The following is a 17,765-nucleotide window of genomic DNA, read 5'->3' on the forward strand; positions in this document are numbered from 1 at the left end:
CTGTGCGATGATTTATCTGGTAGTTTGTGACGGGGTAGGGTGGGAGTTATGTGGGGTGGGAGTTATGTGGGGTGGGAGTTATGTGGGGTGGGAGTTATGTGGGGTGCGAGTTATGTAGGGTGGGAGTTATGTGGGGTGGGAGTTATGTGGGGTGCGAGTTATGTAGGGTGGGAGTTATGTGGGGTGCGAGTTATGTAGGGTGGGAGTTATGTGGGGTGCGAGTTATGTAGGGTGGGAGTTATGTGGGGTGCGAGTTATGTGGGGTGGGAGTTATGTAGGGTGGGAGTTATGTGGGGTGCGAGTTATGAAGGGTGGGAGTAATGTGGGGTGCGAGTTATGTGGGGTGCGAGTAATGTGGGATGCGAGTTATGTGGGGTGAGAGTTTTGTGGGGTGAGAGTTTTGTGGGATGAGAGTTATGTGGGATGCGAGTTATGTGGGGTGTGAGAGTTATGTGGGGTGTGAGAGTTATGTGGGGTGTGAGAGTTATGTGGGGTGAGAGTTATGTGGGGTGCGAGTTATGTGGGGTGCGAGTTATGTGGGGTGCGAGTTATGTGGGGTGCGAGTTATGTGGGGTGCGAGTTATGTGGGGTGGGAGTTATGTGGGGTGGGAGTTATGTGGGGTGGGAGTTATGTGGGGTGCGAGTTATGTGGGGTGCGAGTTATGTGGGGTGCGAGTTATGTGGGGTGGGAGTTATGTGGGGTGGGAGTTATGTGGGGTGCGAGTTATGTGGGGTGCGAGTTATGTGGGGTGCGAGTTATGTGGGGTGGGAGTTATGTGGGGTGGGAGTTATGTGGGGTGCGAGTTATGTGGGGTGCGAGTTATGTGGGGTGGGAGTTATGTGGGGTGGGAGTTATGTGGAGTGGGAGTTATGTGGGGTGGGAGTTATGTGGGGTGGGAGTTATGTGGAGTGGGAGTTATGTGGGGTGCGAGTTATGTGGGGTGCGAGTTATGTGGAGTGGGAGTTATGTGGGGTGTGAGTTATGTGGAGTGTGAGTTATGTGGGGTGTGAGTTATGTGGGGTGTGAGTTATGTGGGGTGTGAGTTATGTGGGGTGTGAGTTATGTGGGGTGTGAGTCGTGGAGTGTGAGTTATGTGGGGTGTGAGTTATGTGGGGTGTGAGTTATGTGGGGTGTGAGTTATGTGGGGTGTGAGTTATGTGGGGTGTGAGTTATGTGGAGTGGGAGTTATGTGGGGTGCGATCTGGACCGACATCCTTTGCAGATCCGTGCCCTGATTGCCACTGCTGTTAAAACCGATGCAAGTTCTTATCTTCCTGAGGATTGCTTGGGCTGCACCGATGCTCTCGGAAGAGATGGACATTGGACTGTGGGTCGGTGGGTTGAACCGCCCCAGAATGCCTCCCTAAATCCACTTTAAAAAGACAGTGTGATCTTCAGCGTTCACAAGCGAGTGCTGACCAGGCTGGACAGCCGCATTAAGGACGACACCATGCTGCCTTGTATGCAGATCTAATTATTCATTTGGGAAATTAAAGCAAACACTCCAGCAGTCACGTGTTAATACTACAACAGAGCAGAGTAACACGTTACAGTAACAGCACGATGTTTTATGCATACAACACATCACAAGTTACTACCACTGTTCGCATTACTTATCCCTTCCACCAAAAACAGTTTTAAAAGTAAGAACAGCAGGGAAGGGTAGACTGAAAACAACCCCCCGGCTTTTGTAACACTGAACTAAACAAGCTCCTCCCAGTCAATTAAAGTACTGCACCGTATATGGGAATGGGAGGGGTGCCAGGCTCCTCCCCGTCGATCAGAATCCGAACAAAGGGGAGGAGCCTGTTCCCAACAAGGGGAGGGGGCTGTTCCAAACAAGGGGAGGAGCTTGTTTCCAACAAGGGGAGGAGCCTGTTCCGAACAACGGGAGGAGCTTGTTCCCAACAAGGGGAGGAGCTTGTTCCCAACAAGGGGAGGAGCCTGTTCCCAACAAGGGGAGGAGCTTGTTCCCAACAAGGGGAGGAGCTTGTTCCCAACAAGGGGAGGAGCTTGTTCCCAACAGGCTCCTCCCCTCGACATCCCGGAACATGGCTTCCTGTCGCGTTCTCCGCCCGTTGGTTGCCGCGGTTCTTTTTCGAGTCGGCGCTCATTCCAGGCCTCCATGGAATGCGATGTCGCTCTTGCCATCCCTTTGTCGCGGTTTCTCCACTAACACTCTAACTGCTGCTGGTATGGCGGGATAATGAAAGGTGCTGGTATGGTGGCTGGCTTGACAGGGATTTTGGAAGGTGGAGGCAAAGGTTAAGTGAGGAGAAAGGATTTAATATGGGAGATGGATAAGGTGAAAATTAAATATTTAAATCTCGAGGAAGATAAATCCTCGAAGGAGAAGATGGACGAGATGATAATGTGGCATCGAGTGTTCGGGTCGTGGTTACAACCAATGAGGTCGTGCGATCTGTTCGTGCACCAAGTTGATTTGTGTGTGTTCACTAGTTCGTGTTTGGGGTATCCATTTAAAATTGTTGTTTATAAAATGTTCTTTTGTCTCATTGACTTGTACTGGAGATGACGTTTGTGAAGATGATAGTTATTGCGTGTGAAGGGGTCTCATGTCGGACGGGTACGAAATGTGCATTTGGTGACACCATGAATGACCCCATGAAGAAAGTTAATTACAATAAACACAAATCTTAAACCTCAGCAAGATTGAAGGGGTGAAAGGGGCGGGGGGTCCTGGTGTGGGGTAGGAGGAGAAGTCGAGGTTGTGTGTGTCGGGGGGGGAGGAGAAAAGTCGAGGTCAAAGGGGGGGAGGAGAGAAGTCGAGGTCAAAGGGGGAGGAGAGAAGTCGAGGTCAAAGGGGGGAGGAGAGAAGTCGAGGTCAAAAGGGGGGAGGAGAGAAGTCGAGGTCAAAAGGGGGGAGGAGAGAAGTCGAGGTCAAAAGGGGGAGGGGGAGGAGAGAAGTCGAGGTGTCAACAGGGGGAGGGGAGGAGAGAAGTCGAGGTGTCAACAGGGGGAGGGGAGGAGAGAAGTCGGGGTCAAAAGGGGGAGGAAAGAAGTCGAGGTAAAAAGGGGGAGGAAAGAAGTAGAGGTAAAAAGGGGGGAGGAGAGAAGTCGAGGTCAAATGGGGGGGAGGAGAGAAGTCGAGGTCAAAAGGGGGGGGAGGAGAGAAGTCGAGGTCAAAAGGGGGGGAGGAGAGAAGTCGAGGTCAAAGGGGAGGGGAGGAGAGAAGTCGACGTGTCAACAGGGGAGGGGAGGAGAGAAGTCGACGTGTCAACAGGGGAGGGGGAGGAGAGAAGTCAGGGTCAAAAGGGGGGAGGAAAGAAGTCGAGGTCAAAAGGGGGGGGAGGAAAGAAGTCGAGGTCAAAAGGGCGGGAGGAAAGAAGTCGAGGTCAAAAGGGCGGGAGGAAAGAAGTCGAGGTCAAAAGGGCGGGAGGAAAGAAGTCGAGGTCAAAAGGGCGGGAGGAAAGAAGTCGAGGTCAAAGGGGGAGGAGAGAAGTCGAGGTCAAAAGGGGGGAGGAGAGAAGTCGAGGTGTCAACAGGGGTGGGGGGAGGAGAGAAGTCGAGGTGTCAAAATGAGGTCGGGGAGGAGAAGTCGAAGTGTCAAAATGAAAGGGGGAGGCCAGGGTTGGTGTAGGTGGAGGTCAGGTTGAGGAGGGGGAGGTTGAGGCGTCAAGGAGGTTGAGGTGGGGGGGTGGGCGAGAGGTTGGTTAGGGGAGGTTATTTTTGTGGGGGTAGGTTGAGGTTTCGATGTATGGGGGTGGAAGGTTGAGGTGTCATAGTGGTAGTAGTAGTAGTGGTGGTGGGTGGAGGTCGAAATGTCAAAGTGAGGGGGCAGAGAGGTCGAGGAGATGGTGAGGGCAGTAGGTCAAGGGGATTTTGGGGGCAGGAGAGGTCGCAGTGGGGGTAGGGAGATTTTGAGGTCTCGAGGTTTCACTATGGGGCGGGGGTCTTGGCCTGAGGTGTCGAGATGGGTGGAGGCCTGGAGGGGGTGCGGGTGGCCGGGGTGGCGAGAAATATGCTTAAATAATGGCCAGGGTACTGGTGCCTCAGCGGTGTGTCGCTTTGCCAAATATTCCATGCATTCATTTGTTGCGACACCACAGTGTCATGCTTTCGAAGTATCGGGAAGAAAACTGCTTGAGAGACTTGGAAAGCTTTCAACAGGGTCACATCAGATTTCTTCTTCTACGTTAGTCATTCGAGCGCTGTTTGATCTTGTTGTATGACCGAGCTGTTAGTGAGGAGTGCGTCAACTGAGATAGAAAACAGATCTTGATTTAGAAGTGGAGAACACTGGATTGGCTTTCCCCAACAAAGGCAGCACTCATCCAGCACATGAAGAGGGCTACATACTAGGCTGGCTACTGCTGAGCCCAAATGATGACTGCTTCTCCCACGCTTCCACCTCCAAGTGAGTGGGGTGGAAGAATAAATGGGACATGTGTTGGGCAACTCCTCCAGAAGCTACGAAAGCTTGTCAAACTCGTGCGATGCAGCTTTAAGATAGCCTGCGGGGGACGGTGCAAATATTTCAAGACAGCTCTCCAGTGCCCTGCCCTTTGTAGTTGTGGTGGAGAATGTGCTACAACCTGATACCTGATATTTTATGGGAAATGTGCGTGTTGAACATATAATTTTGTTTGCCATTTTGATTACCTTTCCCATGTGCGTGATCTTCCAGTGAAAAAGAACATCGTTGATTCTTAAAAAAAAAAAAAAATCACAGATCTTGATCATGATCTTATATTGCCTCCCTCAACTCTTTGTCACCTACTAAATTATATTATGGGTAAAAATAAAAATGTATTTGTCGGCATTTTTCAAAAAAAAATAATCTGCTATTTCACACACCTCGCAACAAAAATCTGTGATGGCTCTGTAGCTGAATCTTCCTTTGGACATTCCCGAGCTGTATGCCGAGTTTGATGCTTGTGTTACCAAAGGCACAATGCTTTCACATATCCGCTGGGCTAGATAAGCTTTAGCGGAGATCATATAATTATACAATAGTGTGATCGAAAATAAATGGAACTACATGTGCTGATGTCTCCTTGTTTAAAGGCAACACATTATTGTGATGTTTAATTGTTTATGTTTATACTGCATTTCTGTAATTGACGGATCTGTTATTTTGTGTTTTCTTACAGCACGGAAGTTTACAGACAAACATGAATGGGTTTTAGTGGAAGATGGAATTGGCACAGTGGGAATCAGTCATTTTGCACAGGTACCCAAGTCCTTGATCCCTTTTTTCTCATTACCTCCGCCACCGAAGGTGGATGGAGGTTACGTTTTCACCCCTGTCTGTCTGTTTGTTGCTTGCAAAATCGAAGATTTTTTTTTTTTTCTCTGTCTCTATCTGTCTGTTCGTTTGTCAATCGCCCACATGTCATAAGTTTTAAACCGATCTTCATGAAACTTCACCACATGGTAGAGTTTGTCATAAGCAAGAAGCCTATTATTTTTAAGGTCAAAAGGTCAACAAGTAGATCGAATTTCTAAAATCCTCAATTTTCATCCCATTGACTTGGAATTTGAAGATGATTTATATATCAGGTCACTGAATTCAACCACCAATTATTTTTAAGGTTAACATAGGCCAAATTTCTAAAATTGCCAGTTTTCATCCCATTGATTTGAAAGTTGAAGAGGAGTTGCATATTTCGTCTTTGAATTCAACCCCCACTTATTGTTGAGGTCAAATTTGTTTCATGGATTTTGCTAATGTCGTGTTTTGCATGACGTCTTTTCTTGCTTGTTTGTCGATCACCTACAGGTCACAATTTTAAACCAATCGTCATTAAACTTTATCTAGTTGTAGAGGTAGTCTCAACAGAGAAGCCTATTGATTTTTGAGGTCAAAGGTCATATTGAGGTCAAATTTCTAAAATCGTCATTTTTCATCCGATTGACTTGAAATTTGAACAGGATTTGCACATTGCTTCACTGAATTTGGAAAGCAACTATTTTTGAGGTCAAAGGATCAAACTTCTAAAAATCATCAATTTCAGTGCGAAAAATAATCGGTTTTCATCCGATTGACCTGACCTTTGATTAATATTGTCGATTTTAATCTTAACGAAATGGACAATTTGATGTATCCATGGCAACCTTTGGAGAGGGGGTGGATTTTGCAAGTATCCTGTTCTGCACAACATCTTTTTCTTGTTACTTGCAAGTTCCTGTGGCTTGGAAGTTCCTGTGGCAGGACTGTGGAGGCCATCCTAGTTCGTTGCAGAACTGGCATCATTGTGCCATTAAAGCTTTATAACCTCTTGAGTTGCTTTGCTCAACAGGTTCATTCTGCTCATATTTTATCATCATTGTTGACCAAGGGCATATCTCTTTGTAACATTAATACTCTGCCTTTGATGGAGCAAAATTAGCATATGGTCTTCCACCTTCGTGTTTTCCCATTAATCAACATTAGCTTTTCACTGATTTGGATGCTCCTCATTCTACCGTTTGGTAGAGTGCAGAGTTGACGAGGCTGCTTGAGGCTCAGGAGGCATGGTGTGGCCATGCTCTCAGCTCACGATAAGCCACGTTTAGCTCCCCATGTCACACGAGTGCTCTTTGGCCATTTGTTCCAATCATCGTTTACAAAGTACTTCATGGCAACAACCAGCAATTGTCATGTTATGCTTTCCATTGGTGTGAGAAAAATCTTGTGGTGAGGACGAGAACATCTTAAAAATAGGACCACTGCACCTGTATTATGTCTGCGCCCTGGCCTAAGGCTGTAACCCAAATTTGGTAGAATTCTGACTGGTGGCTCTGGTGAGGAAGATTTTAAAAGGAATGTATGCGATTTTACAAAGTCCGTCATTTTTTCACATTTCCAGTCGTGCGATCGGCATGACCTTCACAATTTAACATCATCACCCTGTCCTGATGTTGTAACCCAAATTTGGTAGCATTCTGATGGGTGGGTCTGGAAAAGAAGATTTAAAAAATAATTAATGCGATTTTTCCCAAAAGTTGATTCATTTGGCCATTTTGACACACTGCTGGTCACGGGATCTGCATGACTTCCACTATATAATTAACATCCCGACCCTACAATAATGTTGCAACCCAAATTTGTTCGCATTCTCACAGGTGGGTCTTGAGAAGAATATTTTGGAAGGAATTTGCGTGACCACCATTTTGATACACTTCCAGTCGCATGATCGGAATGACCGGCAATTTAACATCTCTACCCTGGACTAATGTTGTAATCCAAATTTGGTTGCATTCTGACTGGTGGATCAGGAGAAGAAGATTTTGGAAGGAATTGGTGGGACCGCCATTTTGACACGCTTCCGGTCTTGTGATCGGCATGGCCTCCGCAATTTAACATGAGGACCCTGTCCTTATGTTGTAACCTAAATTTAGTAGCATTCTGATTAGTGAGTCTGGAGAAGAAGATTTTTGAAGGAATCTACTAAGTTGGCCATTTTGACATACTTGGTTATGTGACCAGAATGAGCTTTGCAATTCCTGTTACCAGTCAGGAGAGGAATGTTGCTGCAAAATTTCAGCAGGATCGGCCAGGCGATTTGCCCGGAAAAGTAAAAAAAAGGGAAGGACGGAAGATGCGCGATGAAAATACCTTATCTGGAATGTAAATTCCAATTAAGCTAAAAATGCAGATGACACAGTTCATGGAATAGCTGAGCATTCAGATGGTAGAAGGTTTGTGCACTGGCAATCAAGTGATCATAGAGTGGGGATGTTAGATGTGGCACAGGAGAGTCAGGCACAGTGTTACCAAATTCACTCATTCACAATGAATTACTGCATAGTGAATAAACTAAGCAATTCTGTCACCAATTGAATTTTTAGGTTATCTGGAATTTACATTCCAGATAAGGCATTGTCATCATGCACCGTGCGTCTGTCCATCCCTCTCCTTTTTCGACTTCTTCGACCAAACTGCTGGGCCGATCTGGCTGAAATTTGGCAGCAACATTCCTTTCATGACTGGTAACAGGAATTGCAAAGCTCGTTCCGGTCACATGACTTTAAGTAGGTCAAAATGGCCGACTTGGTAAATTCCTTCAAAAATTTTCTTCTCTGGACCCAGAATGCTACCAAATTTGGGTTGCAACATTTGGCCAGGATGGGGATGTTAAATTGTGGAGGTCATGCTGATCACATGACTAGAAGTGTGTCAAAATGGCCAACCTATTAAATTTTGGGAAAATCGAGTCAATTCCTTCAAAAATCTTCTTCTCCAGACCCACCAGTCAGAGAGAGCGTTGGTGCTGCCAAAGCAGTCTCCTTGGCTATTGGGCACAATACTGGACGGGTGGCCACTCCGACACAGGATACCAGCATGCTGGCACTCATTTTGCCAACCTCAGAAGGATGACAGGCCGAGTCAACCCCCACCTGGTATTAATTCAAAAGCTGAGTGGGATTTGAATTCAGGACACTAGGATCCCAAGCCCACCACCCAAACCATTAAGCCAACACCAGGCATACAAGTCAGAATGATACTAATAAATTTAGGTTACAACATTAGTATAGGGTTCTGATGTCAAATTGCTGAGGCCATGCTGATCACATGACCGGAAGTGTGTCAAAATGGCCGACGTAGTTGATTTTTGGGGAAATCACGTAAATTCCTTCAGAAATCTTCTCTAGAGACGCACCAGTTAGAATTCTACCAAATTTGGCTTACAGCATTAGAACCCGGTCCTAATGTTAAATTGCTGAGGCCATGCTGATCACGTGACCGGAAGTGTGTCAAAATGGCAGTCGCGCAAATTCTTTCCAAAATCTTCTTTTCTGGACCCACCAGTCAGAATGCCACCACATCTGGGTGGCAACATTAGGTTAGGGTAGGGATGTTAACTTTATTGTGGAAGTCATCTGGATCATTTGACCAGAAGTGTGTCAAAATGGCTGCCTTTGTCAACTTTTGGGAAAATCGTGTTAATTCCTTTAAAAATCTTCTTCTCCAGGCACATCAGGCAGAATGCAACCAATTTGACACACCAGGCAGAAATACCACCAGGTTCCAGAATTTGGGTTACAACATTAGGCCAGGGCCCAGATAAGCTACAGGTCCATCGGTCGTATTTTCCCCCTCTTTATCTTGCTTTTTCCTCTGCAATTGATCTATATTTTGTTTCTGCATGATGTACAACATAATGTCACTGATGCACCTGCTCTGGTTTGTGACCAGGAATCATTGGGGGATGTGGTTTTCTGTGGATTACCAGAAGTTGGTGACAAGCTTCATTTTGATGGTAAGGATGGCCCACAGACCTGTTGCATGCCCAAGTGATAGCAGTCGTTATAATAGAGCATTAAGGGGCTGTCACACCTTGACGTTTTAGCCAGCGTATGCCGACGTATGAAAAATTTGGCGAATACGTTATGGATAAGTTTTGTATGCGTTAAGAGCACGCTGAAGCACGCTGGCATACGTCGTTGTATGCCGAGGTCGTCGACAAATTTTGTGCATGCTCAAAATTTTTCGACGTATGCCAGCGTATGACTCACATGTTCCGCACACGCTGGTCATAAGTTGTAGGCACGTTATGCGATCGTTGACACACGTCGACACACGTTACTTGTAAGTTACTCATAAGTCGGAATACGTCGAGGTAATGTCTAGCGTACCCGAAACTTATGTCTAACCTATGAGTAACGTGCTTTGAACCTATTTGTAACGTATCTCCAACGCATATTGACGTATGTAGACGTATTTGACGTCTTCCGGACGACCACAGAACTTACTGAACATGTTTCTAACTTACAGCTACCGTATAATGGCGTATTGGCAGCGTTTAGGGGAATTGGTATATAAAAATGGGCTTCACAGGAGGAACCCGTCAGTGTTCCAGACTCCATGGTTTTTTTTTTCTTCAGCATGACGGTGATGACACTTCGATGTCTAGTGCGGTTATGATTTGAATTGTCGAGCGGCAGCCTTTTAATAGGCTACGCCACGTGATCGTCGGCGATACTCTGCTGCGCGCTATGCATAAGTTAGACTATCGTTGGGCATAAGTTGTGAACGCCGACAACACGCTAATCATTCGTTGGTATAAGTTATCTAAACGTTCTGTGTACGTTACTAATACGTTATGCATACGTCCAACTCGTTAATATACGCCCAAAACTGAAAAAAAACATCAATAGTTCAGCGTACGCCAGTGTTTTAGATCAATTTTGATACGTTGCCATATGCTGGCTAAATCGTCAAGGTGTGACAGGGGCTTTAGTTGTAATCATACAATATCTAATTTGGTGTTTGTGCATTTGTGTGTTTGACTTGTATGCATTCTTAAACCGCTGGATGGAATGACTTGAAATTTGGTGGTTTTACTTGGGATGTGCCTGTGAAGGTTTTGGGCATTAAAAAAAAATTAATAGTAGCAGTGGTTGTTGGGGCAAGCATGTAAATTCTCAATGTATATTTGAATTGTGTTGTGCTGCTCCCAGTGGGAGAGTCGTGCAAGTTCTGGCGGTTTACAGTATTGTAATAGTATCTTTGTACGAAAACCTTTCAGAACAGAAAACGACATGACCAATTGACATACGTGCTCTGCATTTTATGCACTCCTAAACCGCTGGACAAAACCTTTTGAAAAGTATTGCTGGTAATTTGGATGTGTATGGAAACATTCGACGAAGTTGGGATGGCCACCTCCAAGTTGTTCTTATTTTTATGTGAAAGTGGGGATTTATTATTTTTGTCATAAGTGGGTGAATTATCGTGCGTGCTTATGTACTCTTGCATCGCTGGACCGAATAACTTAAAAACTGGATGTTCGCTTTGTTGTGAGCATGGGAATATTCCATGAAGTTGGGATGGCTTCCAAATGATGTTCTTATTTTCATGTGAAAATGGGGGGAATTTTTTTTATCTTGATTTGATACCTGTCTGTTTCTTTGTTTTGTTTGGCTTCAATGCACTCCTGCATTTAAAATGCACACTTCTGGTCAAAATGTTTTGAAAAGTTTAGTTTGTCCAGTATAATAAAAAGTAAAGTTGCCCTCCTTGCTGCTCTTGTAGAGAACAGATGTTTCTAGTGTCGGCAGTCCCCGGCTTTCGAAACCTGGCTTCTGAACATCTGTTCACATGAACATTATACTTTCGGTCTTTCGAACGTTGGATCCATTCATTTTTGAACATACCATGCTGAGAGCGCTAAACACTGGAAATCGGACGCTCGAGAGTTAATTACCCATTAACCCACCTCATTCACACTGGCTTTGCCGCAGCGCTCTTCCACAATTTCACACACCATTCTCTCCACAGTGTTCCTTACTAGCACGAAAGACAGTGGTGCTTGCTCACCCTGCTTTACCGTAAACCCCAAAAACTAGCTCGTTATCTTTTGTCGTCCCATGCACTACTTTACCCATGTTCTATTTACTCCAATTTATTCATTTTTGATGGAAAAAAAAGAAGAGCACATTTAACAATGTTTTTCTAAAAAAATAAGGTTTAATTTGTGTTCAGAATCAATTAATCACTTATTACACGTACTTGAAGGAGATTTACTGTTCCGACTTACGAACATCCAGTTTACAAACACATTTTCAAGAACACACCTGAAACTGCGGATTGCCTGTACTGGTGATATAAGGAAGACATGTGCATCTTTATTTCGTTTTATCTCCCGTAATGTTTTGTCATAAGCATGCTTTCTTTTGGGATAAAAAAAACACTTTCCAGAAATTCTATTGTTTATTGAAATTTTTTTTGTAAGAGTATATTTTTATTGATTGTTTCAACAAAGTTTTTGTTTAATTTTAATTTTATTTTATTTTGGCTCTTAAAATATTTTCTTCTTGATTGGAATGCATGTTTTAGACATGGGAATGATTTGTTTTTTATCCTTTATTTTTAAAATTGTTTAAATCAAGAAACTCATCAACAAAGCTTTTTAATACTTCTTTCTAGTTTGCCATTATCTGATGCCCAGCTTTACTGACGTTGAATAAAAAACGTAATTCTGTGTATATTTGGACATCATTTCTCGTTTTGCGTTTGAGGGATTTTGAATGGTGACTGCCATTAATTAGGACTGCAAAACATTGATCTTCCATGATACACTTACAGGCGAGTTTGGTGCACTGGAGAGCGTTAAGGCAGCTAGTGAATTGTATGCGCCAATCTCAGGAACTGTTCAGGAGGTGAATGCAGCGCTCGCTGAGAATCCAGCATTGGTCAATCACTCATGCTACGATGAAGGTGGTTTCCGTAATTTATTTTATTTTTAACTTTTGTTTTTTGCTTCGGGATAAGGTTGTGTGTTCAGTTTCAGTTTATTAATTTATTAATTTGGTTGTATTCATACTAAATTACACAATTTAGTGTCTGTCTGTGTTGTCAGATGGGTGCCAATTGTACAAACTGCTGATCAGAATAGTGCTTGACTTGAAAGATCAAGGGAACCTCTTGAGCAAGTTAAAGAGCAGAATTGTAACTCGGTTGTTGTAGGTTCACCACTTTGATCCTGAGACCAAACAACTGTCAGGTCAGTCTTTTGGGACTGCCACTGGTAACATGTAACCCAGTGCTACCTACCTCATGGTTGGGTTGTTGGTGATTAAACCAACACCCCTCACTGGCTTTGCTCGTGGGGAGGGTGACAGTGACACCCTGCCAGGACTAAAAACAACACCTGACAAAGAGTGGATGAGCTACCTTCGGAGCCAACTGCCATCCAGTATTGATTACAACCCAGGCTAGACAGCTAAGAGGCGAGTGATTGGACCAAGTGAAAGGAGCTCATGGGGGAATATGTTGAAACATGAACAAACAATTGAAAGCAATTATATATTTTTTATTTTTTTTTATTTTTCTCTGTCAGGCTAGAAATGTTTACATCAACCCCTGTACCAGATTTTCTGCCTGGCCTCTGTCCCAGATTAGCCTTCTAGCTTTTGCACTTTCAGCACATTCCATTATTGCAGATTGCAGATTAAGTGTAATATGCTCAGAGAAAAGAGGCAATTTCTGGGTCACGCACACAAGGAAATTAGACACAGGTGGAGGCCATTAAGCTCACCATTCCTGTGCCACATCATCACAATTTATCAACACATGATCAAGATAAGAAAAATGCAAAATGTCCCCCCCCCCCATCAGCAGTGTTTTGCATGTTTTTTTAATTTGTTAGGATTTTTTGTAGGATTTTGTAAAAAAAAAAAATTATATATATATATTTTCTTTAAAGTGTAGGGGGCATGGGCATAGTCTTGGGTTAAAAAAAAACATAACATCAACTACACAACACCCCTTGATGAGACCCCCACCAACAACACTCCGTACACGTGCACACAATCACCCATCAATGCTCAAGCTACCAAAAAGTCAGATCAACATCCCCATACCCCTCTACCTCCAATACTTACAGGTACCTATGTAATTCCAATTTAAACTTATCCACTGTTTCAACTGCCACTACCTTTCCAGGGAGACCATTCCATGCATTAACTACTCTTTGAGTAAAAGTCCCCTGCTTTACTACCATCTTAACTCTCCTCTTCTTTACTCTCAGGCTATGCCCCCTGGTCCTATCACCGTTTACTCTGCTGAATAATTATTCAGCACTTATTTTGTCTACACCCTTCATTATCCTTCAACCGACAAATCATATCACCTCATAACCACCTCCTTTCTAGTGGATAAAGCCCTGTCTCCTTCAGCCGTTCCTCGTAGCTGAGTCTCGCTAGGCCCGGAATCAATCTAGTAGCCTTGCCCTGAACCCTTTCTATGGCAGCAATGTCCTTCCCAAGTTGTGGTGACCAGAACTGCACACAATATTCGAAATGTGGCCCTCACTAAATTCCTGTACAATGTTAACACCACCTCTTTTGGTTTATAAATGATCCCCCTCCGAATACAACCTAAAACCCTATTTGCTTTACCTATAGTTGCCTGGCACTGTGCTGCCTGCTTACCTCCCATATGTATTACCACCCCCAGATCCTTCTCCTGTGTGACACGCTCCAGAATTACCCCTTGCATCCTGTAATCTCTATTTTCATTATTCTTCCTCATCCCCAATACCTTCCACTTGCTCAGGTTAAATTCCATCTGCCAACCTTTTGCCTAATCTATGCAAGTATCAATACTTTCCTGAATCTGATCACCACCACATTTGCTGTCCACCTTACCTCCAAGCTTTCTTTGTCATCTGCAAATGTGGGGTTACGCAATAAGTTTAATCTGTCTGTCTACAGAGGTCAGTCTATGATTGAGGAATTATTTAATTTCAGTGGAGTTTTATATTTTGAACAGTGTACTGTAGAACACGAATCAGAACATGAACCTGCAGTTCAACAGTGCCTTGGCTCTGAATTTGGCAAATTGTACAAAGTCTCGTATCGATCACACATGCGCAAAGAGAAATAAGTTAATTGTTTTTGTCTGGCAGTCAAACAGAATTGAAAATCATTCCAACAGGAAACTTAGTTTTTAGCGACCTCATAAAGGATACAAACAGGCACGAATAGCGAACTTAACGTGTTAAATAATGTGGTGTAAGAGACGCCGCATTAATGGTGGTAAACTTCCGAATTTTCTTCTTCTATGGCATTTAAAATCTTTATTTTATTTCAGTTGAATTGCATCCTCGAACACTGTAGAACACAAATCTCCTTTATTGACATTTCCAAAAACCTACAGGTTAGCAGTACTTGGACAAAGTTTTATGCCATTTCAACCAATGAAATTTTCTGCTTGCTCTCTCGGCATTGGGGAATATCGAGATTCAAACAAAATTGTGGCTCGGTGGAAATATAGATCGTGTCCGGAAACGCAAAGCAAGAGTTGAAAAGACCCTTCCCCAAGTCCTTTTTCCTAAGACTGCGCGAGGTAAGGTGTTCTATGAGCTTTCTAGTTTTGGACTTGTGTGTATTCAATGTTCATATTGCTGAGGGTTTTTAGCACAACATGAAAATTTGGCGTAAATATTTGGTTCCATCGAGCCAGAGTTGATTAAATCACAATTTCTTATGCTGTTTGGAACAGATCTGCTTAAATTGGTGAGCGTTGATCATTTGTATTATTTCTGCACAAACTCTAATTTGACCACCACGATGAGGAAATGTTTGTCCTCGCAACAATATCACGGCCGTTGGACAATGTACGACAATTAATTGGCTGAGGGTCGAGTCAATTTTTCCTGTCAACTTGACTGGTGAGGAGTTGGAAGCTTTTGGCGCCAATTCAGTGTGGCACGGTTTTTCTCGTAGCAATTCGTCTGTTTGATTATCATTTGTTCCCATACTTTTATGACACATGAGTGGAGAATAACTTATCACATACCTACAGCAACATTAAATGTAAAATACTATTTCAGTTTGGATATGAACTCGCACAATTACATCTTCTCTTTGAAACCAAGTGACATACATTCCGCAGTACCATTGCTAAGTGTTTTTAACCTGTGTGATGATGATTATGAATAATTATTAATGTGTTTGTTTATTTATTTGCAGGCTGGCTTATTCGTATGACTGTGGATGATCTTTCAGAACTGGACACTCTTATGGACGAGCAAGATTATGAAAAGTTTGTGAAATCCATCGAAGAATGATATGTGCTTCGATCACGTCCCTTCTCCTCCATACCCTCGCTTTTGAGCTTTTTTTAAATTTCTATTTTTTTGGTTCTACAATCGAATACAAAAATAAATAAAATACTTTTGTCCATTTCTCGAAGGATGTTTTTGAATCTGCTTGAAAATTCTTATTGATGCTTTGGGTGTTGATTCTTGTTGAAACTTGAGAAATTATTGTGCCTTTTCCGATTGGTTAATGCCACTTTGATTTGAACCATTTCAACCGAAGTGTTTGATCTAGATGCATCTTTATACGTGCTAAAAGAGGGTGAAGGGATGTAGAAAAAAAATTGGAGAAAAGAATGGCAAGGAGAAGAAAAGTGAATAACGGAGAGAAAACTGGGTTTGGGGAAGTTTTTATGTTTGCATACTTGCTATATAGGTGGCCCTTGACATCCAAAACTCAAACAAAATATTTATTTCAAAATGGAATTGTATATTTAGATTTAATTATGAATGTTTTGCTTCACCCACAGGAAAAACGCTAAAAACAAACAATATATTTTTTGTTCTTTTCGCAATGTTTTGATGCCCAATGGAAAAGTTTTGGATTAATTTTGGTCACAACGAGTTCCCTTACTTGAATTTCACCATATAAATATAAAAGGGCCTTTTCCTCTCGGTAATATAGTATCACAATGTGATGCCTCGATAAGAAATACTTTGGCATTGACAAACACTACAAAAAGGCACACTAATTTACAGAAGGATGGACGAGGTTGTAAGTACGAGTAGTTGTGCGTACCGAGTCAATTAAGGTAAAGTTTCTCGGGTTTGTTTCCCATCTACGCTTTATATCATCTTCAAAAAGGTTTTGTTTTTAATTTGTGCTTCCCCACAAATTAAATCTGAAAACTGGATTGTTTGCTGCTTTACAGAATTTATCGACACTGAACTGCCAGAAAGGCTAGCATCAGTTTGTGTAAGCTGTGCCTTGTTTTTCACTTCTCCATACATACTGCTCGCACAATGTTTCTGCATCAGACAAGTTACTAACAAAATGGTTTTAGGATGAAACCTAATTATTTTTCCTGTCATGGTATGCAAACCATTGTTGATGCCTTAATGTGCCGTTTTGCACAGTTGATGTTCCCAGGGTGATCTTCAACAAAGTAGGCAAAGTGCATTTGATAAAACATGTTCATAAATACACAACAGTTCAGATGTGATGGGCATGATTGCTGTTGAAGCAATTTATTGCCTTTGTAATAAAGAGTGCAATGCATGAAGATGTGTTGATGGAATCATTATTATTGTGGTGGAATATCCATGTGTGGAACCTAAAAGGATTTGCATTGAGATGCTCAAGACTTGTAGTTATCTTCCATGATGGCAGACGTAGCCAGAAACTCTGTTACTGCCCACAGATACTTATAACTGTTGGGTAGGGGATGAAAGTGTAAGCAGGAGGAGGTGACTGGAAGAATGATTGCATCCTGGGGAGGGTCAGTGGTCAATGATCAGAGAAGGCAGTGACAACGTAGGGGTCACTGATCTGTCTTATGTGAGAGCACCAGTACTTGTGCTTCTGCCACATCATGGGAGACCAATAATGTTGTAGCTTTAGATTCCACAGAATGCACGGAGACAGAGATGATGGGATATCAGCTTATCGGGGAGTTTCAGTTCTATATTGAGCAATAGAGAATGGGATTTGTAGGCTATAACTAGTTCTGAATTTCAAGGAAATATTTGGAATAATAGAGGATGCCCAGTGTGTAGTTGGCTTTGGAGGCCAGCTTTTCTATATGATCAGCTGAAGACAGTTCATAGCTGATGTCTGGAAGTTCAAGAGATCGAACCTCATCCAATGGCTGACCATGGAAATAGGTGTTTGTTTGACGATCCCTCTGAGTGATAAGGTAAGGGTGTGAAATTTGCCAAGATTGCAAGATATGTTCAATTTCTCACATCAGCATTTATTAAATTCCAAATGAGCATGAAGTAATGCATCTGCTGTCAAACTGTTAGTGAGATGTGGTGCTGTCTGATAATATGGAGTTGTCTGCCAAAAGGAAGAGAGAGTTTTCCATAGCATGAGAGAGGTCATAAGATCACAGGTCGAGCCCCAATATACTGCTTTGTGGCACTGCAACCATTATTGGGAGAGAAGAGGGTTCCATAGGTATCAGCACTGACCATGAATGCAGGAACTCAAAACCCAGGTATGAAGGTGATCTTGTATTCTGTCGCTGGTTAGATTGACAAGTGAAACAGGA

General features: G+C 43.1%; 1 protein-coding gene across 1 annotated transcript; it reads left to right on the forward strand.

Annotated features, from left to right (window-relative positions):
- The first annotated feature begins 1,974 nt into the window (after window positions 1–1,974).
- Window positions 1,975–15,780, forward strand: GCSH (glycine cleavage system protein H). The gene is made up of 5 exons (XM_085879498.1): window positions 1,975–2,194; window positions 5,116–5,195; window positions 9,144–9,207; window positions 12,036–12,167; window positions 15,425–15,780. The coding sequence occupies exons 1-5, from the start codon at window positions 2,053–2,055 to the stop codon at window positions 15,520–15,522; spliced, it is 516 nt and encodes a 171-aa protein (XP_085735624.1). The 5' UTR covers window positions 1,975–2,052; the 3' UTR covers window positions 15,523–15,780.
- The last annotated feature ends 1,985 nt before the right edge of the window (window positions 15,781–17,765 follow it).

The sequence above is a fragment of the Eptatretus burgeri genome, chromosome 4 (genome assembly GCF_056783735.1).
Source record: "Eptatretus burgeri isolate ZD-2024b chromosome 4, Ebu_testis_v1, whole genome shotgun sequence".
NCBI lineage: Eukaryota > Metazoa > Chordata > Myxini > Myxiniformes > Myxinidae > Eptatretus > Eptatretus burgeri.

Bases quoted from the DNA above. Each gene is read 5' to 3' on its own strand.
- GCSH (XM_085879498.1), top strand. From the start codon at position 2,053: ATGGCTTCCTGTCGCGTTCTCCGCCCGTTGGTTGCCGCGGTTCTTTTT. The intron at 2,195-5,115 runs GTATGGCGGGAT...GTTTTCTTACAG, and splicing joins TAACACTCTAACTGCTGCTG to CACGGAAGTTTACAGACAAA. The intron at 12,168-15,424 runs GTGGTTTCCGTA...ATTTATTTGCAG, and splicing joins TCACTCATGCTACGATGAAG to GCTGGCTTATTCGTATGACT.